The 23,020-nt window shown below is 37.5% G+C and overlaps 1 protein-coding gene across 6 annotated transcripts in view; it reads right to left on the reverse strand.

Moving 5' to 3' along the window:
* Window positions 1-23,020, reverse strand: part of CCDC14 (coiled-coil domain containing 14) — a 44,365-nt gene that overhangs the window by 14,390 nt on the left and 6,955 nt on the right. For 3 of the 6 annotated variants that reach the window (XM_070508994.1, XM_070508995.1, XM_070508996.1), the window contains 4 exons: window positions 10,609-10,845; window positions 10,402-10,496; window positions 8,519-9,017; window positions 6,434-6,575 (listed from right to left, as the gene is read on the reverse strand). In XM_070508994.1, coding sequence (XP_070365095.1) covers window positions 6,434-6,575; window positions 8,519-9,017; window positions 10,402-10,496; window positions 10,609-10,741 — 869 coding nt within the window. In that variant the 5' untranslated portion in view covers window positions 10,742-10,845. Of the gene's footprint in view, window positions 1-6,433; window positions 6,576-8,518; window positions 9,018-10,401; window positions 10,497-10,608; window positions 10,846-15,006; window positions 15,156-22,674; window positions 22,798-22,887; window positions 22,958-23,020 lie in introns of those variants that run through there. The other 3 variants (XM_014866848.3, XM_070508993.1, XM_044771471.2) reach the window with 2 other exon arrangements.

Below are 23,020 nucleotides of genomic sequence, written 5' to 3' on the forward strand. Positions count from 1 at the left end.
AACTGTTATTTGTCTTATTACTGAGTTGCTACAGTTCTTTATACAGCCTATATATAAGTCCTGCCTTGGATATATGTATTGCAAGTATTCTCTGTCTGTAGTTTGCCTCTTCATTTTTAGTAATAGCGCCTTTCGAAGAGCAAAAATTTTAAATTTTGGTAAATTCTAATTCACTCATTTTTTTCTTTTCTAGTTCTATTTTTTGTATTATATTTAAGAAATCTTTCCCAACGCAAGGTCACTAAGGTTTCCTCCTGTGTTTTCTTACATAAGTTCTGTAGATTTACCTTGTGCATTAAGATCTGTGATTTATGTCAAGTAAATTTTGTGTATGGTGTGAGGTAATGGTTGAGGTTCTTTTTTTTCTTTTTGGTATATGGCTCTCCAATTGTTCCACCTCTATTTACTGAAAAGATTATTCTTCCCACATGGAATTTTCTTGGCATCTTTGTCAAAAATCAGTTCTCCATATGTGTGAGTTTATTTCTGGACTCTATTCTGTTTCAATAATCTATTTGTCTATCTTTATACCAGTGCTACACTGTCTTGATTACTATAACTTTATGTCTTGAAATAGGATAGTACCAATTTTGTTCTCCTTTCCCAAAGTTGTTTTGGTTATTTTAGATTATTTGAATTTCCATATAAATTTTAGAATCACTTTCTATAAAAAAGCCTGCTGGGTTTTTCACTGGAATTGTACAGAATCTATAGATCAGTTTAGGGAAAACTGACATCTTAACAATAATAAATACTATACTCTATGGGTCTGGTTTATCTCTCATTTATATGTTTTCTTTAATTCTTCTCAGTAATGTTTTATAGTTTTCAGCATACAAGTCTTACACATCTTTATCAAATTTATCTCTAAATTGCTCATATTTTTTGATGCTACGGAAAATAGAACTGATTTTAAATTTCATTTCAAATTGTTCATTGCTAGTCTATAGAAATATAATTGCCTTCTGTACACTGATCTCATTTCCTGCAACCATGCTAAACTCACTTATTAATTCTACTAGCTTTTTTGTAGGTTTCACAGGATTTTCTACAAAGACTCGTACTGTGAATAAGACAGTTTTACTTCATTAATTCCCAAAGCAGTTGGCTTTTACTTCTTTTCCTTGTCTTATTGCACTGGTTAGAACCTCCAGCACAAGACTGAACAGAAATAATAATCATTATTTGCTGGGTATCTTGAGACATTTTCCTAGCATATTCAGAGAGAAAAAATTAGCCGAATAGTATTTTAAAATAATGGGATAATATTACAAATACTACTTCAAAATATTATGTATTGAATTTAGGATTACATGATTTTAACTGAAGGAAAAGTAACAAATGAAATCAGAACTAAAAAACTTTAGGCAAATGTTTCTTTACTTTAAAAACTACTATATCTAAATAACCTAAAATAAAGGAAACAGGATACAAAAAAAACATTGATTTTGGAATTTATATTGTCAAGATTACTAACACATTCTACTCTGTAACCATAATTGCCAGTTGTCTTAGTTCTATGTGTAGACTGAATGTTCACCTCTAATCCACTCCTTCATCTGAATTCATCTCTTGGTTGACTGGACTTTGCCATTAAGAATTTTTTTCTGTTTTTAAAGGAGTTCCAAGGTGCTATATTTCCTAAGTTCTTGCACACTTGAGAATATGACTACTGCCTTTATGCTAAAAGGACAGCTGGACCACACAGGAGATTCCTGGGGCATACTTTCTTTCCCTTAGAACTTTGTAAATGATGTTCTATGATCTTTTGGAAACGAATATTGCTGTGAAAAGGGTGAAGCCAGTCTGATATTTTTCTCTTTACATGTGATTTGCCTTTTCTTTTGAGTTTCTATAAAAGTTAAGTTTTTTTGTCCTTAAGGTGTAGTAACTTTACCAGCATATGTCTTGGTGTTGATCGTTTTGCACAGCTTTTTTGGGATCTTGTATGCCCTATCGATCTGCTGACACAGATCTTTAGATTAGTAAATTTCCCTTTATTCAATACATTCGTTGTGTTCTCTTTTTCAGGAACGCTAATTATACCAATTTTGCATCTCTTTTGATTCTCTTCCATAAATTGTATCATGTTCTTTATAATAATTTTTAGATCCTTCTTTTTCTATTTTGTTCGGTATGATTTCTTCAAGCTTATCCATCATGCATTCAATCATTTAACAAATATTTATTAGAGTGAATGCTAGGCACAATTCTCAGCACTGGAAATACAGCAGCAAACAAAAAAGACGAACATTTAGCCTTCTCAAATCCATAGAGACAGAAAGGAGAACAGAGGTTACCCAGAGCTGGGGGAAGAAAGAAGGAGAGATACTGTTTAATGAGTAGAGGATTTATGTTGGGGATGAAAAAGTTTGGGGTACAGATTTTGGTTATGGGTACACAGTACTGTGAATGTATTTAATGCCACTGAAATGTACACTTCCCAATAGTTAAAAAGAGAAATACTATGTCATTTGTATTTTACCACAGTAAATATAAATTAGTAAATTGTTTTAAAAAAGGATATGGGAAAAAAAATAAGCCAAGGCTCGTAGGAGACACAGAACTATGAATTTAGTACCAATTGAAACAGAAAGATTTGAGGGAAAAAAGCAAAACCCCCAAAAAATAAACCAACAACAAAATTCAGCCTTCATATTGTTTAGGTTCTAATGGAATAAAATATCCCTGACTTGGCGTTTGTTTGGTGTTAATTTTGTTTGTTTCTAATGGGACTTTCATTTTGTAACACTTTTGCTTTTCTCTTTTATTTTCCTGAGCTCACCTAATTCACTTTTCTTCTCCTTTTACTGTCTTTTCTTCTTTAAGCACTTTTTCAATCTCTTTCTGCCTCTAAGAGAGATTCTATTATCATTAATTTCCTTGAGACTATGGCTTGCTGTTTAACATTTTCCTGGGTTCTCTTTGGGAGATTTGTCTTGTGATGTTTATTCTTGACCTACCTTTGTCCCTTTTGTCAGTTTGTTTATTTTAAATGTTATGTAAAGATCTCTCCTATAAAGGCTTTCTTCCCCTAGGTTTTGTGACGTCACTCTCTCCCAGTCTTCCTGCCACTTCCCTACTTGTTCCTCCTCGGGTTTCTTTCACAGGCTCCTCTTGCTGTGTTCTTTCCTTAAAAAGCTGTTCTTCCCCAGCAACTCTCCCTTGGCTGTGCTCACACTCTATGCCTTCTTGGTGAATGTACCACTTACAGGCTGATAACAAGTCACTTGCTTTTACTCACTACTGTCTCCAGTGCCAAATCTCTATTAAAAGCTCGATAAAAATGTGTTCACGGATGGCCCTCAAGTCTACCTTTCCATCCTGGATCTTGTTCTAGTGCTCCACTTACACCACACACATCACCAGATGATGTAAATGACACACTCAGCATGTCTAATCCTAATTCACTTAACTTAAATCTTAACTCACCAGCTCTCCCATTATATTTCCCAACTCAAAAAGAAAATGAATAAAAAAAAAATAAACAATCTATTCTTCATCTAGTAGCTCCATCTGGAAGAATTATGTTACCATCTGTCCAATTATCAAGCCAAAAGACTGAGTGCACACCTGGCTCCTCCCACTCACTCCTATTTCATTTTTTTGTTCTGCATGAGTATATAATGATCTTGTATTTGAGTCTACGGTCAGGAAGTGTTCATGAAGTCTAACTTGCCCTACAAATCAGAGCTCTCTAACTCAAAGGTTCTTAACTGGAACCTGTCAACCCTCATCTAGGAAATCTGGGAATGTGCCAGGGCTTTTGGTGGTCGCAATGAATGCAGCACTATGGACATTTTATGGGTAGGGAAGGATCAGAAAGGCTAAATGTTGAGCACGGTGTTAGGTGTCCCAAATAAAAAGTGTCTAGCTGAAAATGCCAAAAAATGCCCAAATGCCATAGAAACAATGCACCCAGCTATTTTTTTTTTTTGAGCCACAAGATGGCAATAAACTCCAAGAAAGTCCTCAAAAATCAATTTTCTCGCTAAAAGGAAACATGTAGTTTCTAAATGTCCAAACACAAAAAATAATGTTTTTTGACTGAAAATGCTAACAAACAGTTTTGAATGAGCCTATGCATTCGTCCATCGTTAATGAAGATTACAGATGATTCTTTAGAAATAAAGATTATCAAAGACGCACAAGAATTCCTACACCTCTGCTGGAAACTTCATTCTGCTAAAAAGAGCATATCTAACAAATTCTTTATTTTTCAATAATTTCATTTTTAGAAGGTCAAGTAGACAGTAGCAATAGCATGATATATAATCTTTGTCCTCCAAAGAGATAGAGCCAAAAAGGTCGGGGGCTAAGTCTGAAGAATTAGGTTAGAAATCAAACTAATACCCTTTTAAAAAAATTAAAAACAGGGGCTGGCCCCGTGGCCAAGTGGTTAAGTTCGCGCATTCCACTTTGGCGGCCCAGTGTTTAGTCAGTTCAGATCCTGGACACGGATATGGCACCGCTCATCAAGCCATGCTGAGGCAGCCTCCCACACGCCACACCTAGGAGGACCCACAACTAAAAATATGCAACTATGTACTAGGGGGCTTTGGGGAGAAAAAGGAAAAATAAAATCTTTAAAAAAAAAAATTAAAAACAAGCAGTGACCAATAAAGCAGTACATCTCACTTTCTTGAGTTGCTTATAGGTTAGCTCCTAAAACAATTCTAAAATGTTCTAAGGAAAGTAAATAAATACGAACGATTGCTGTTTCCCATGGTGAGGATGATGAAGTAGAGACTATTCTGAGACCAAGTTCTGGTATGCTTATTTAAGAAACCAATTATTTGATAGTCATATCTTTAAAAACATGCTTGTTTATTTCAAATGGCTTATAGTATATTATTTTATTCCATAAAATACACCTAAATATTGAAGTATAAATAAGTTAGTTTCTACTTCCTAGCAGACGCAACGTACAAGTGCAGAAATTAAGATTACTGTACTCTAAAATCAAACTGCCTGGGTTTGAGTTTCGTGTCTGTCACTTCTTAGGGTCTGTGACCTTGGGCAAGCTACATAACCTCTCTGTGCCTTGGTTTCCTCATTGGTAAATTAGAATAACATAATATCTACCTCACAGAGCTGCTGTGAGAATTTAAGGAGATGAGCCATACAACGGACAATAGCCTGGCACATAAGAATCATTCAGCTCCTTTTAGTAGCAGTATTGGCTATTACCACTACCACTATTTGTACCTGGTTTTGATTTTCAAAACCTAATGCTCTTATAGGGATCCCTCAGGTCAGGATTGAAGGCAGTATTATTAGAATTTAAACCCGGGAAACCCATCTTATATCATAGTATCTAAAGACTAACAATCTTTAGAGAAATAAATCTCACTAGGTCTTGTGCCTTTGAAGGCTCCAGATTCACAATTTTAAGCTACTCACCAACGAAGAATCCTATTTTATTGCTTTCTAGTTTCTTGAAAATGTTTGTGCAGGTTCTATCTGGTACAATGCCTATAGCTCATGTAACTGTAATACCCCCTCAGGGCACAGTCTAACTGCAGTGCTGTAGACACACTGAAAATGTGCTCCAATTCTCTGCAAACTACACTGATAAACAGTGAGTGGTGGCCTTGGTGGTCATCACTGACACATTTAAAGTGAAGCTATTACTGATAATATATAAGTGATTTCTGTATTTCAAGATTCAATCTCTGGTTTACATCTTTCCTAAACAAATTAAGACTATAAATCAAACACAAACTAAGGTGGCCTAAAAGCCAAATCTAAGAATTTAAATGAGTTTTTTCCTATGTCTGAGTGTGGTGGCCCACTGGTGCTCACCCTTATCAGGTTCTCCTTTCCCTCCAGGTGTGTGGGAAGTATGGGAGAATGCCATGTACCACATCTTTATATTAGGCAGGACCATATGCCTCGTTTTAGCCTACAAAATCTAAGTAGAAGTGAGACTGTCACTTCTGGACCGAGGCATGTAGAGTTGGTGTGCCATATCCACCTTCTTTCTCCTGAAAAGCACACACTGAGACGGTGGCCTCATAAAATGGAGGGACCTAAATCCTGAGTCATAGGATGAAAAAGAGTGTGTTGGGCTTGGCATGAGGAAGAAATAAACTTCTGCTGTGCTGTGCCACTGAGACTGTGGAGTTTGTTATTGCAGCATGGCTAGACTACCCGGATGAACAGCATGAGGTACTTCATTTCCCTCTCTATACACTACCAACCAAGCAACCACGGAGGTAAAAGAGGTGAGAGAAAATATGTACCAGTGGGCAGAATTAATGCAAGAGTTAGAGAATGCTGGCGATGTCTGGAAAATGGAGAAAAAGTAGAAACACAGTAAGACAGTAAATCTGTTTTCCTTATGGAGTCCTAGATATCTCTTTTGGCACCTTTGCTCTGGCCATGGGACACTTTTGCATAAAGAAAAAAATATTCAAAGAGCAATTCTTACCTGCGTAACTGAGCATTTTCACTTCTCAGTGGTTGCACGGCCAGTGCTATTTCAACTTGAATATTTGTATTTCCACTTATTGCTGGAAGCAGAGATATACACGCCTCCAACTCTGTAACCAACCTCTGAAGTTCTGGATCCTCTATAAAAGGCAGAAGAAATGAGTAAAAACAATATTATAAATTGTTTTTGGATAAGATTATTCATGTGTATTACCAAAAGAGAAAATTTTTCAGATATGTACATACTTGCTGTAATTAAGCTCAACTCATTTATAAATACACAAATCCAATTTCCCCTTTCCTGCTGCCTGCATTTGCTTATTCAGAAGAATTCTAAAGAAATTAAATTCAGCAAACTAAAGAGTAATCTTAGATCACAGGATTAAGTGTGATCTTTTTTCAGTCAGAGAGTCTAGTAGGAAGACAGTTTACACACACCTCCAGTTCACCTCATCAAAGGATGACTGGACTCCTGTAACCACTGCAGGACTACAGTGTGAACATTTACACCACAATCCTTGATCCTGGCACAAGCAAAGAATTCACTTTAGGTGATTCAGTTTGGCAAAATATTGAGGGAGGGCCTACTAAGATAAGGTTTTATTATTTAAATTTATAAAGTAGATTTAACACAACCCGCCACCCCTCATTTGAAGTAGCATCAAACGCAGCACCATTTTTGTTATCAATTGTGGGGAGTGGACGGTTTTGGAGGTGGTAAACAGACAGAGGGAGAAGATGGATTTTAGATCTCTTGTCCTTTTATTTTTGTCCCTTGATTTCTATTCAAATTTTCAGTGGACTGAAAACATTTAATAATTATAATATTAACTGTCTGATACCCAAAAGAGGTAGAAAGTATACTCTAAATTACAAAAATTTAGCAATCCCATGGGTACTTTTACACCCTGATGAAAAAAGTCCATGCACACAGTAAATGACTGTGCCCAGCTGCCGAGCAGCCCTCCACCAGTGCTCTGTGGCGGACGGGGGGGTGGGGGGGGGGCGTCTTGCACATAAGAGAAGGAGGCAAAGACCAGGGCTCCACCATTTTCTAGCACTATAACCTTAGTCAAATTACTTAACAGTTCAAGTGTAGACTTTTTTTTTTTTAAGATTTTATTTTTCTTTTTTCTCCCCAAAGCCCCCCAATGCACAGTTGTATATTTTAGTTGTGGATCCTTCCAGTTGTGGCATGTGGGACGCTGCCTCAGCACGGCTTAATGAGCGGTGCCATGTCCGTGCACAGGATCCAAAACAGCAAAACCCTGGGCCACGGAAGCGGAGTGCGTGAACTTAACCACTCAGCCATGGGCCGGCCCCAAGCCTAGACTTCTTTATGGTTAAATGGAGACAACAACAGTACCTCATAGGGTTGCTGAGAGAATTAAATGAGACTGTTCTCCAGGTCTCAGTTTCCTCATCTGTGAAATGGGGGCAATATCAGTACCTCATAGGGTTGCTGTGAGGATTAAATGAGATAACGAACATAAAAAACTTAGCACAGCACTGGGCACTCCCTCACGCCAATAGATATCATTTATTCAATAAATGATAGCTAATATTGTTACTATGATTATTGTTGTTGCCATGATGGAGAATTTGGTTAAGAGAACAGTAATAAGTTGAAGGTGTAAAAGCATATAGATTTTAATATATTAAACCTTTGGATTAATAGTGCTGTATTCCTATAGATACATTTTAAGATTTGGTATTTCTTTTTGTCAGTCTGCAAATATTAGGTATTCAATGAGTGCTTCCACAATCAATTACTGTGTTTTCTAGATGACAAATCTGTAACTCATTCCAAGCAAAAGCCATTATTTAGAATATACACACACAATGAAAACAAATGAATACAACCTGGCTCAAACGTTTCCTAACTCCACCTAAGACATTTTTCTTCATTTAATAAAAAAATCCCAAAAGCAAACTGAAAAGGGGACAAAAAGGTTTGGGTTACTTCCCCAAATATACCACAAACTCCAGGTAGTTATCCTAAATTTAAACGCTGACTAAATACTATGAGGCTTCTATTCAGCATTAACACCACGCTACAGAAAATTAAAGACAGGCTCTTCACCTTGTTCTGTCACCAGGGCTTTGAGCTCTCCCAACAAATACTTGATAGTTCTAACTTTTTCAGCACTCTGGTTCATATTTTTTGCCTTCTGCACATCCTTTATTCTTGAATCATGCACACATATCTTTAAATCCTTTCCTTCACTTGTGACCTCTCCAATTTGTTCTTTGGCACATTTTTCTTCATTAGTGGCCAAGAAAACTGGCTGTAATAGAGTGGGGCTTTGGCGTATCTGACTGTCTGGATGAGAATGCAATAGATTCATGTATGTTTGGAAACACTTCAGTAGGTCTGGCTCCTTAGAAACTCCTTGTTGTGGCAGAATCCCATCAGCAAGACCCAGCTGCTGAAACGTTGGAACAACTGGTTTGTCAGTTTTGCACAGGTTACGTGGAAATCCGAGACCGGTTCTGAAGGAATTCTTTTGGACATCAGTACAGTCCACAGAAATTGTTTTATCTTGTGGTGCAAACTGGTTGTCACCATCAGTCTGAACTTCCTAAAGAAAAAAAAACAAGTTAAGACTTCAAAAATGTGAGTAGTGACTTGTAGACATTAACTGTAATAAACTCAAACCGGAAACATAAGAACAGGACTTTTTCAGGGTAGAGTTACAGATCATCAGTGAGTAAGCTGGATTTCCCCTTAGCAGAATATTCTAGTTTTTTATAGCTTAATTAGTCCACTCTGCAATATGGGAACATTATGAAGCTATGGTAAAATAGATTGTTTGCAAATATCATACATGGTTTAAAGGCATCAAAAATCAGTCCACTTTGTACTAAAACAAACTTCCAATTTGGGAAATTATACTGTAAGAAAATAAACTCAAACATAACAAAAAGCTTTTGCACAAACATATCTACAGAAATGTTATGGTAGTAAAAAACTGACTGCTACTTAAATGTCTAACCATAGGGGAGTAGTTACACAGACTAGAGTATATCCATGAATAGAATATTAACAACTTACTAAAAATTTACAAAAGGTATATATCAATTGAGAAACATGTTTACAATAAAATGTTAAGTGAAAAGGCAGTATATAAAACTGCATACATTTAATTATGAATACATTTTAAAAAGAAAGAAAATGAGAGGTCAGCCCAGTGGCATAGTGGTTAAATTTGGTGTGCTACGCTTTGGTGGCCTGGGGTTCGTGGGTTCGGATCCCGGGCATGGACCTACACCACTCATCAAGCTATGCTGTGGTGGCAACCTACATACAAAAGAGAGGAAGACTGGCACAGATGTTAGCTCAGGGCTACTCTTCCCCAAGCAAAAAAGAAGAAGATGAGCAAAAGATGTTAACTCAGGGCCAATCTTCCTCACCAAAAAAAAAGAAAGAAAAAAGCAAGCAAGCAAGCAAATGATTAGAAAGCATTCTATTAATGTGATAACAGCAACTGGGCTTGGGTGGTGGGTATGGGCAATTTCTTTTTTCTACTGATTTCTTTCCCTTTTCCCTCCTCACCATTGTCCTTAATAAATAGGTAAAACTTCTCTAATAAAATATAACTTGAAAAAATAATTGGTCTTTACATCCTAGGGCATTAAGATATAATCAGCAAATTCACTTTTCCCTCTTAAGATGACAATTTCTTTTTTTTTTTTAAGATTTTATTTTTCCTTTTTCTCCCCAAAGCCCCCCCAGTGCATAGCTGCATATTTTTAGTTGTGGGTCCTTCTACCTGTGGCATGTGGGATGCCGCCTCAGCATGGCTTGATGAGTGCTGCCATGTCCATGCCCAGGATCCAAACTGGCGAAACCCTGGGCCGCTGAAGCGGAGTGCGCAAACTTAACCACTTGGCCACAGAGCCGGCCCCAAGATGACAATTTCTAAAAGCAAATAATTACTTGTATAGTATATAAACTATACCCACAGAATGAACCATTGGAGGGCAGGGTGGCTGCTGAGGTAACCGGACTGGGGTGGAAGTAGATAAGCCATAACCAGAATGGAGAGTTGCCTGAGATTCTAAAAGGCAAGAGGAAAAAAAAGTCATTCACATCTCATACTGCTTATATGATAACCAAGCAACTTAAGAAGAGCTTATATTCATGCTTTTTAAAACATCATTCATACTAACCAGAACCAGACACACTGTGGCAAGGTACAGCAGAAATCCCATTAGGGCTGTTCTTTGAAGCCAAGTTATTCATCAGCGACATCTGCGTCTGCACATGCTCACAGAGGGCTTGGTATATTATGGGTGAATACATTCTATAATGATCTTGCAATGACCAATTTTGTACGACGTCTGATGAGTCTCTTTCACTTCCAGCAGAAGCTTCATTTGGTACCTGTTTCTTATTATCTGAAGATACTAACATGGAAGAAGGAAAAAAGTTCTTGAAATATGATTCTTCAAAAACTTTTACCATAAGATATTGAGGAAAAAAGACTCTCAGAAGTAGCTCAATTCATCATAGACTTTACAGAAGGGCTTTACCACTATCACCCCCTAAAGAAAATCACCTCAAATACTTTTTTTTCCTTTTTGCTGAGGGAGATTTGCTCTGAGCTAACATCCGTTGCCAATCCTCCTCTTTTTTTTCGCTTGAGGAAGATTAGCCCTGAGCTAACATCTGTGCCTATCTTCCTCTATTTTTTTGTATATGGGACACCTCCAGAGCGTGGTTGGTGAGTGGAATAGATCTGCGCCCAGGATCCGAACCCATGAACCGGGGCCACCGAAGTGGAGCAGATGGAACTTTCACCACTCGGCCATGGGGCCGGGCCCCTCAAATACTTTTTTAAAGTAGGGAATGAATTAAGTAAGTTCCCTAGTCAAAAATTATCTATAGTATGTCATTAAAATCTCTATTAAATGCTATTTGTAAAATCTCTCCTTCAATTATAAGACCCCTCTTAAGGGTGCTATTTGTCTCTAAAATCCAATAAAACTCTTTCATTTTGCTCCTTGTCCAGTTCACGCTCTTAGGGGAAAATGGAATGAGAAAGACAGAATGCTTTGTAACAATACTGATGCTTTGATTATGTTAAAAGAAAAAATTAAACCTAAAAAGTTCACTTAATCTACACACTGGACCCTCAGACAAAATCTTAACCTGGCACTTAAAGTCTCCAAAGCCTGACCACAGCCTACGTTTCCAGCCATCTTCCCATCAACCCCAACTCAAATTTTTCATTCCAGTCAGGCCAATTGAGACACTCAACAAGCTTTTCTCATCTTCCTATAGCACTACTCACAATGAACCATTCCTTCCAATTCGATCTACGCACTCACCAAGGCTCATCTGAAGGTTTCTCTCTTCCATGAAGCCTCTTCCAATCATTCCGGCCCAGTGCCTGCTCTTCACCACCTCACAGCACATATTGTCTATACAAATCGAATATCACTTGCAAATTGCACCATACTCCTTATCTTTCATTCTCTTGTCTATCTGACTAAACTATAAGCTTCTTTAGGCAGGACTGTATCCTATACTTCATTATTTTCTCCCATAGTGTCTCGTATTAGTCTACAAACAAAGTAGTACAAAGTAGAAGCCTGGTATTAACAAATTAATACATGGAAAACAACAAAGGTTTCTACATAGCACTACTCTATAGATCGATCAGCATCAAAATCTACTTCCCTGTCTAATAAGATGCCCTTCCCAAATGTTTTTTAAAGACTCTTCATAGCGGGGCTGGCCCCATAGCCGAGTGGTTAAGTTTGTGTGCTCCACTTTGGCAGCCCAGCGTCTCACAAGTTTGGATCCTGGTTGCAGACATGGCACCACTCATCAAGCCATGCTGAGGTGGCATCCCACATAGCACAATCAGAAGGATCTACAACTAGAATATTCAACTGTGTACTGGGGGGCTTTGGGGAGAAGAAGAAGAAAAGATGATTGGCAACAGATGTTAGCTCAGGTGCCAATCTTTAAAAAAAGAAAAATGAGCTTTTATTCCAAAATTCTAAAAAGTCTGAAAACACAAGGAAAATCATGTAAAAAAAAAGTACTCCAGACCAGAAGGAAAATGACAAGCAGCCAGAAATCAATCCTGAAGGCACAGAAACTTATAGGCTAAATGATAAAGAATTCAAAATACCTATCACAAAATAACAAGTTACAAGAAAATTCAGAGAGACAGTTCAATGAAATTAGGAACAAAAGTAATGAACGGAGGGAATTCTTCACAAAAGAGATTGAAACTATAAAGAAAAACCAATCAGAAATGTTGGATATGAAAAACACAATGAATGAGATAAAAGAAAAATCAAGAGTCCTTGAATAACAGAGCCAATATTATGGAGTAAAGAATTAGCAACCTGGAGGACAGAAATATAGAAAAGCTGCAGATGGAGGAGAACTAAGACTAAAAAGAAATAAAGAAATTCTCCAAGAAATGTCTGACTCAATTAGGAAATGCAACATAAGGATTACAGGTATTCCAGAGGGAGAAGAAAGGGGAAATGGAATAGAAAGCTTGTTTGAAGAAATAATAGCTGAGAACTTCCCAAACCTGGGGAAGAAGCTGGAAATACAAGTAAAAGAAGCAAATATAACTCCTAATTACATCAATGTAAAAAGATCTTCTCCAAGGCATATAGTAGTAAAACTGGTAAAAGTTAACGACAAAGAAAAAATATCAAGGGCAGCAGGCAGAAGAAAATAACTTACAAAGGAACCCCTATCAAGATTTCAGCAGATTTCTCAGCAGAAACCTTATAGGCTATGAGAGAGTGGAATGATATATTCAAAATTCTGGAAGACAAAAACTTTCAGCAGGGGCCATCCCCATGGCTGAGTGGTTAAGTTCATACGCTCCACTTCGGCAGCCTTGGATTTCGCTGGTTCGGATCCTGGGCGCAGACATAGCACTGCTCACAAGGCCATGCTGAGGCAGCATCCTACATGCCACAACTAGAAGGACCCACAAATAAAAAATACAACTATGTACTGGGGGGGGATTTGGGGGGAAAAAGCAGAAAAAAAAAAATCTTTCAGCAAAGAATACTCCATCCAGTGAAATTATCCTTCAGGTACGATGAAGAAATAAAAACTTTCCCAGATAAACAAAAGCTGAGGGAGTTCATTGCCACAAGATCCCCCATACAAGAAACGCTCGAGAAGGCCCTCATACCTGAAACAAAAAAGAAAGGGTTTACAAAGCTTTGAGCAAGGAGATAAATAGGCAGACAAAATCAGAAAATTGCAGATCTCTCTTAGAACAGATTAGCAAACACTTAATTACAACATTAAAGACAAAGGGAAGAAAAACACCAAAAATAAATATAATCTCATCACTTTAATCACAAATTGACAATACAAGATGGAATAAGTTGTGACAATAATAACTTAGAAGGGGAAGAGGCAAGGGATGGAATTGGCTTAGCCTAAGGAAATAAGAGGCTATCAGAACATAGACTACCTCAGCTAGGAGATTTTTAATACAAACCTCATGGTAACCACTAAATAAATAATCAGAACAGAGACACAAATGATAAATAAAGAGAAAACTGAGAATACCATCATAGAGAACTACCAAACTGAATTGGCAGTCCCAAATACACGAGAAGAGAAGCAAAGGAAATACAGAACAACCAGAAAATGAGTGATAAAATGGCAGCATTAAGCCCTCATATGGCAATAATAATTCTAAATGTAAAAGGATTGAATTCTCCAATCAAAAGACACAAAGTGGCAGGATGGAGTAAAAAACAAGACCCAAAGATATGCTGCCTCCAGGAAATACATCTCAGCTGTAAAGACTAACACAGGCTCAGAGTGAAGGGATGGAAGATGATACTCCAAGCTAATGGTAAACAAAAGAAAGCAGGTGTTGCCATACTTATATCAGACAAAGCAGACTTCAAGATAAAAAAGGCAATGGGAGACAAAGAGGGGCAGTACATAATGATAAAAGTGACACTCCACCAAGAAGACACAATATGCACCCAACAAAAGAGCACCAAAGTACATAAAGCAACTATTAACAAACCTAAAAGGAGATATTAATGACAACATAATAATAGTAGGAGACTTTAACACCCTACTTACAGCAATGGATAGATCATCCAGACTGAAAGTCAACAAGGAAATAGTGGAATTAAATGAAAAACTAGACCAGATGGACTTAATAGATACATATAGAACACTCCATCCAAAAACAGCAGAATACACATTCTTCTCAAGTGCACACAGAACATTCTCAAGGATAAACCATATGTTGGGAAACAAGGCAAGCCTCAATAAATTTAGGAAGACTGAAATCATATCAAGCATCTTTTTCAACCATAATGCTATGAAACTCAAAATCAACTACAGGAAAAAAGTTGGGAAAGTGACAAATATGTGGAGACTAAACAACATGCTACTGAACAACTAACGGATCACTGAAGAAATTAAAGGAGAAATCAACAAATATCTGGACGGGGCCAGCCCAGTGGCGCAACAGTTAAGTTTGCATGTTCCAGTTTGGCTGCCCAGGGTTCGGTGGTTTGGATCCCAGGTGTGGACATGGCACCACTTACCAAGCCATGCTGTGGCAGGCGTCTCACATATAAAATAGAGGAAGATGGGCATGGATGTTAGCTCAGGGTCAATCTTTCTCAGCAAAAACAGGAGGACTGGCAGCAGGTGTTAGCTCGGGGCTAACCTTTCCCGACAACAATGAAAATATCTGGAGACAAACAAAAGCAAAAATACACCATACCAACTCATAAGGGATGCAGCAAAAGCAGTCCTAAGTAGGAAATTCATAACAATATAGGCCCACCTTAACAAACAAGAAAAATCTCAAATAAGCAGTCTTAAACTTAACAGAATTAGAAAAAGAAGAAGAAAGCCCAAAATCAGCAGATTGAGGGAATAATAAAAATTAGATCAGAAATAAGTGAAATAAAAACAAAAAAACAGTAGAAAGGATCAATGAAATTAAAAGCTGGTTCTTTGAGAAGATACACAAAATTGACAAACCCTTAGCCAGACTCACTAAGAAGAGAGAAGGCTCATATAAATAAACTTAGAAATGGGGGCTGGCCCAGTTAAGTTTGCACACTCCACTTTGGTGGCCTGGGGTTCTCAGGTTCGGATCCTAGATGCAGATCTATGCACCGCTCATCAAGCCACACTGTGGCAGCGTCCCACATATAATAGAGGAAGACAGGCACTGATGTTAGGTCAGTGATAATGTTCGTCAAGCAAAAAAAGAAAGACTAGCAATAGATGTTAGCTCAGGGCCAATCTTCCTCAGACACACACACACAAAAATGAAAAATGAAAGAGGAGAAATTACAACAGATACCACAGAAATACAAGGGATTATAAGAGAATACTATGAAAAACTATATGTCAACAAATTGGACAATCTAGAAGAAATGGATAAATTCTTAGACTCATACAACCTCCCAAAACTGAAATCAAAAAGAAACAGAGAATCCGAATAGACCAATCACAAGTTAAAGAAATTGAAACAATAATCAAAAATCTCCCTTACAAAAGTTCAGGACCAGATGGTTTCTCTGGAGAATTCAAAGACAAATGTTTGAATTCAAATATTCAAAGAAGATTTAATACCTATCCTTCTCAAACTATTCCAAAAAGCTGAAGAAAACAGAACACTTCCTAACTTCCTAATTTTATGAGGCCAACATCACCCTGATCTCAAAGTCAGACAAAAACAACACAAAGAAGGAAAATTACAGGCCAATGTCGCTGATGAACATAGATGCAAAAATCCTCAACAAAATACTGGCAAACCAAATATAGCAATACATTAAAAGGATCACACACCATGATCAAGTGAGATTTATACCAGGGATGCAGGGATGGTTCAACTTCCGCAAATCAATCGATGAGACACACCACCTTAACAAAATGAGGAATAAAAACCACATCATCATCTCAATAGACACGGAAAAAGCATTTGACAAGATCCAACATCCATTTATGATAAAAACTCCCAATAAAATGGGTTTAAAAGGGAAGTGCCCCAACATAATAAAGGTTATATATGACAAACCCATAGCCAACATCATACTCAATGGGGAAAAACTGAAAGCTATCCTTCTGAGAACAAGAACAAGACAGGGGTGCGCACTCTCACCACTCTTATTCAATACAGTACTAGAGGTTTTGGCCAGAGAAATTAGGCAAGAAAAAGAAATAAAAGGTATCTAAATAGGCAATGAAGAAGTGAAATTCTTGCTGTTTGCAGCCAACATGATTTTATACATAGAAAACCATAAAGAATCCATTGGAAAACTATTAGAAACAATCAACAACAAGAGCAAAGTTGCAGGATACAAAATCAACTTACAAAAATTGGTTGCATTTCTATCCTCTAATACTGAACTAACAGAGAATTCAAGAATACAATCCCATTGATAATCACAACAAAATGAATAAAATACCAGGAATAAATTTAACCAAGGAGGTGAACGATAATGAAAACTATAAGACGTTATTGAAAGAAATCAATGATGACATAAAGAAATGGAAAGATATTCCATGCACATGGATTAGAAGAATAAATACAGTTAAAATCTCCATACTTCCTAAAGCAATCTACAGATTTAATGCAATCCTAACCAGAATTTCAATGACATTCTTCACAGAAATAGAACAAAGAGTCCTAAAATTTACAGGGGCAACAAAAGATCCCAAATAGCTAAAGCAATCCTGAGGAAAAAAAACAAAGCTGGAGGCATCCCAATCTCTGACTCCAAAATATACTACAAAGCTACAGTAATCAAAACAGCATGGTACTGGCACAAAAACAGACACACAGATCAATGGAATAGAACTGAAAGCCCAGAAATAAAACCGCACATCTACAGATAGCTAATCTTCAACAAAGGAGCCAAGAACATACAATGGAAAAAGGAAAGTCTCTTCAATAAATGATGTTGGGAAAACTGGACAGCCACATGCAAATGAATGTAAGTAGACCATTATTTTTCACCATCCACAAAAATGAACTCAAAATGGATTAAGGAGTTGAAGGTAAGACATGAAACCATAAAACTCCTAAAGAAAATATAGGCAATACACTCTTTGACGTTGGTCTTAAAAGGATCTTTTTAAATACCATGTCTACTCAAGGCAAGAGAAACAAAAGAAAAAATAAACAAGTGGGACTTCACCAGACTAAAGAGCTTCTACAAGGCAAAGGAAACCAGGATCAAAATGAAAAAACAACCCATCAACTGGGAGAAAATATTTGCAAATACTATATCCAACAAGGGGTTAATCTCAAAAATACATAAAGAAGTCATATAACTCAACAACAAAAAAACGAACAACCTGATCAAAAAATGGGCAGGGGAGGGGCTGGTCCAGTGGCACAGCGGTTAAGCACGCATGTTCCCGCTTTGGCGGCCCGGTATTCGCCAGTTGGATCCCAGGTGTGGACATGGCACTGCTTGGCAAGCCATGCTGTGGTAGGCGTCCCACATATAAAGTAGAGGAAGATGGGCACGGATCTTAGCTCAGGGCCAGTCTTCCTCAGCAAAAAGAGGAGGATTGGCAGATGTTAGCTCAGGGCTAGTCTTCCTCAAAAAAATTAAATTAAATTAAATTAAATTTATATTACTACTATACAATTTCAAAATTAAAAAACCAACAACAACAAAATGAACCTGTCACTACACAAATACAAATGAGTATATTTTCTCATTCCTGTTCATTATACTAAAGTACCCTACATGAAAATTTTACCTAATAGATTAGGATGGCAATGTGTCTAATTGGGGTCAGTTGATAACCAGAATTCACAAAAGGGATGCATTCGTTTACTCAATCTACAAAACTTTTCTCAGTCCTTGAATTCTAGCTGCCCTTCAGCACTGTTTCTTGGATGCTCAAGCACTGTCTGACAGCTAAGAATAATCCCTCCACCCAAATACAGAACACACATCTACTGCAGGTAAGAGCTGCTAGGTGCCTATTATAAGCGGAAATACATAAAAGAACACTTGGCCTTGATGGGGGTAATCAGTGCTCAAAATATTCTGCCTGCAGTTCAGTGGTTACAAGGGGGAAGGAGGGTGGGGGTGGACACAAAGGGTGAAGGGGAGCACTTATATGGTGATGGACAAATAACAATGTACAAGTGAAATTTCACAATTTCGTAAACTATTATGACTTCAATAAAAAAAAAAATTCTGCCTGTAGTAGTTTATCTCCCCAAGGTGAGGGCAGCAATATTACGTATGTTACTGAAAGCAGAGTTATGTGCCCATAGCAGTCAACACAGTTATCAAATGTAAAAAGTTGCTTATTAAAAAAAATATATTTTCTCTTTAAATGTCAGGAATACTCTCAAGAAAGTTCAAGGCACTTTCGGAACTGCCTCTCTGCCTCCTTACTCCCAGTATGTACCAAGATGGGGGGGCTTGCCTCCATAGCCACTCAATGATCAGGCAGATCCCAGACAGAAAGTACATAAGGAGATCACACCACAGAAGATGGTTAACATAAAATAGGAAGATAATATGCGTTAAAATTAGAATGATACACAGATACTAGTCAACATGCTATAACAGATTATTTAAAGTTCTATTTATGATTACCTCACTTGTGGAGAGATGGAAAAGAGAGCAAGGGCTGAGTGTCATTTTGTATATTGTTGAGCCTGTGATAACAAAGCAAAAACCTTGTACTGGTTAACACTACCCACTACAGACAAAAAAAGATGATCCTTTCTAGATAGTGCTACAGTTTGGTAAACTAAAAACGATAGAGCAAATGAACAAAGGGAGGAGGCTTCTGTTTCTAATGAGTCAACCTTGAGAGTAAATAAGTCAATGAGAACTAATTTCTAATGCTGCAACTGTAAAGGAGACTATCCTAGGGGAAGTAGGTCTTTCCTTCTGTTGATGAAAGTGTAGGGGAAAGGACGATAAGAATGTTATATCCTATCACAGGCCACAACTGCTGATCTGAATCTAATCCAAATAAGAATTTAATACTTATTAGTGACCCAGAATGCCAGATGTCCCTCATCTCCTTCAAATGCATCCTCTACTCATCTCCACCCTGCTCTCCCTGGGATGCTGATCTATACGGATTACATTGTTAAGAGACACTCCTTCAAGGGTCTCTTCTGCTCCTACATGTCTTGCGGGGTATACCAGGAAAGTAAGGCCTTGACCTAAGCTCTTCACCTGGGCCATTTCTTAGGGTTGTGTTTGTAGTGAGCAACTCTGAAGGATAAGGTTACTTTTCCCCTTAAGATAAGTACAGGCTTGCTTACTGCTTACTACCAAAGCGAGATTCCCCAAATCAATGTTCCACTGCTGAAACTTAAACCTACAGCATGCGCAGCATCCATCTGGGTCCATCACATCACCCCCATGGGAACTGGTGGCAAGGGGGGAGCCAACACAAATATGCTGATGTACATGCTGTTTGCTGTGCTGTGAGTAATGAAGTCCTTTGTCTCTGACCCAGGAGTCTTAATCCTGCCAACATCCATGACATAGGAAGGCTAACTTATTTAGCTTGTAAGACTGAAAATCAAATCCCAGACATGATGTACATTTTTTTCTTGTCTTTTTTTTTATCGCAGTAACATTGGATTATAACATTATACGGTTTTCAGATGTACATCGTAATATATTTAAAATTCTGTGTAGAGTACATCATGTTCGCCACCCAAAAACTAATTATGCTCCATCACCACACATGTGAGCCTAATACCCACTTTTGCCCTCCCCCTTCTTCCCCCCCACCCTGCCCCGCTGTCCCCTATGTAACCACCAAGCCAATCTCCGTTGCTCTGTGTTTGTTTGTTGTTTTTATCTTTTACTTATGAGTGAGATCATACAGTATTTGACTTTCTCCCTCTGACTTATTTCATGAACAGGGCTCTGGCTGGGCCCCATCCAAGGGGAGTCTTGGTATTATCAAGGAAAGGAAGAAGCATAAAGTCAGAGTGTTATTCCCAACTCCCTCTCTATGAGGCCACCTTGGGTTGGCTTTGTTTCTTAAATGAGGCTCACTGCTCGGCTCACAGCAGCCTACTCTACACAGCAGCATCTCTTTCTGAGTCCCAGCAACCTCTCCCTCGCCTCATCCCCCAAGGCCTAGGGATGGTAACAGCTCTGCTGCTGCTGCTAGCACAATCTCTTGAGGTTTCCCTATACACAAACCTTTGTAATGAGTTTCTTTGTAAATAAACCCTCCTTGAATTATCTTAATTTGAGTGCTGCCATCTGTTTCCTGTTGGAACTCAGACTAATAAGCAGTTAAGCTGGAACCCAACAAGTTGCTACCAAGGCACCATTGTCAGCCACATACATTCCAATGAGAGTTCCTTGAGGAAGGCTACCCTGGACAAGAAACAAGCTGCCTTGAGGAAAAAAGTAGGAGACTGCAGGAACAGGCAGTTGGTGCTATGACTCTATTCCTTGTCCACTGGGCCCCAATAAATACGCCTCTGCTTGAAGAGTTTAGACCAGGGGTTAGCACACTTTTTCTTAAAAGGCTAGAGAATAAATATTTTAGGCTTAGCAGCCCAGATGGTCTCTATCACAACTACTCAACTCTGCCACTGCAGCACAGAAGCATCCACAGAAAATACATAAATGAATTAGCATGGCTGTGCTCTGATAAAACTTTATTTGCAAAATAAATAAAATAACTAAACATTAGAAAATAAAACTGGTATAGTATGCTGACTCCTGGTTTAGACCAGTATTGTCCAATAGAAATATGATGTAAACCATATAGACAATCTGAAATTTTCCAGTAGCCATATTAAAAGTAAAAAGAAATAGGTAAAATTAATTTATAATATTTTATTCAAATCAATATATCCAAAATATTAGCATCTCAACATATAATTAACTTAAAAAATTGAGATATTTTATTTTTTGTGTTAAATCCTCTAAATCTAGTGTGCATTTTACACAAAGCACATCTCAATCTGGATGCTAAATTTTTATCAGAAATACTTCATTGTATTTAGATTTAATAAAATTTAGAGTTGAAAAAGTAGATTCACATAACCAAGTTATTCCAAACATACTTAAAAGTTTTCTAATAACTGGATCAAGTATCGGTTTTCAAATTTAAATTTTAATTAATTAAAATTAAATAATATTTACAATTCAGCTCCTTGGTTGTACTAGCCATAATTCAAGTGCTCAACGGCCATAAGTAGCTAGTGACTACCATCTTAAACAGTGCAGGTCAAGATAATAAGAGGCTAAATGTGACTGGTCTCCAAGAAGGGATAGTAAGTTGTTTCCTCTGCCCTAGTTCTCCGACTCAAGACCATCTGGAACATCAGCCTTTAGTCCTATGAATGTTCTACCCTCATTTTCTCAGCCTCTTTGCCTGGATCCTGATCTCTTAATATCCAGGGCTACTACTGTAGATGATTGTCTAGACTTCACTCCTTGCCTAAGCTGAATCTAAGCATGCACTGCTGTGCTAACATTTTTGGCCCACCTGAACTGTGGAACTAGCTAGCTGCATTCTTGTCCACCTGAATTCAGAATTGTGGACTTTTTCATCTCCATTTTAGGCTATCCTGTTCTACAGGCCTCCAAGGGACAACATAAACAAACCCTGCTTATTCTAAACTTTGGCTTATTACCACATTGTTGTTGAATTATATAAATATTTGCTGAATTATTATATTTGATTAAGTCAGCAAGTTAACTGTGAGAGTGTAAAATATCCTTGACAACATTCATCATCAATCAGTGGCAGGCCCTCTTTCCTTACATATCTATCCAACCTGGAATTTTACGCCCTTATGTACCATGTATTCTAACTGTGCAGCTCAGCAAGTTGAGCTACTGAAACTACTTTGGATATATACACACAAAATAATTTTAAAACAATAAGTATACACAAGAAACCCAACCAATTTGTGATTATCTATGGAAACAAGCGGCAGGGAGAACAAAGATAACTCTATATACATTCCAAACATCATTCTGAGTTTGAACCTTTTCTCCTGCAAAACCCAGTCACTTTTTTCTACTTTTCTTCTTGGGAAAGTGATGGTAAACCAAGTAACTACTCAGCGATTAGAAGCTGAATAGAGAAAGAGAAGCATAAGCATGCATACACATGAATAACCAGTACATTATTAAACCGAAAGACCAACTCCACAATCCTGATAATTTATCAAAACCCTCAGAATTAAGTATTATATTTAATTAAATAAGAGAAGAAACACTTACAAATTTCTCTCCGGACTGCTGAAGGAACAGTATGTTTTCCACATCCTCTCTTTTTAGATCTATATCTTTTGCCTTCTAAAGGTCTGGGGTTAGATCTATTTTCTGAATATGCTATTTCTGAGCCTATTAATAATTCAAACAAAAATTCATTAGCATTAAGAGAACTACTTAATTGAGAAAATGTGATCAGCAAAGAAGCTTAAAAAATAAAACCTGAATCTTCATTTCTCAAAATGTCCCGCAGCAAAGAAGCACAACCATCAAGCCCTTGTACGGTTTCAGTCTGTAAGGAGAAGGTCATTTAGAAATCTGTATATAAAATTTTAATGCAGGAAAAAAGAAATTA

Source organism: Equus asinus, chromosome 5 (assembly GCF_041296235.1).
Source record: "Equus asinus isolate D_3611 breed Donkey chromosome 5, EquAss-T2T_v2, whole genome shotgun sequence".
Lineage (NCBI taxonomy): Eukaryota > Metazoa > Chordata > Mammalia > Perissodactyla > Equidae > Equus > Equus asinus.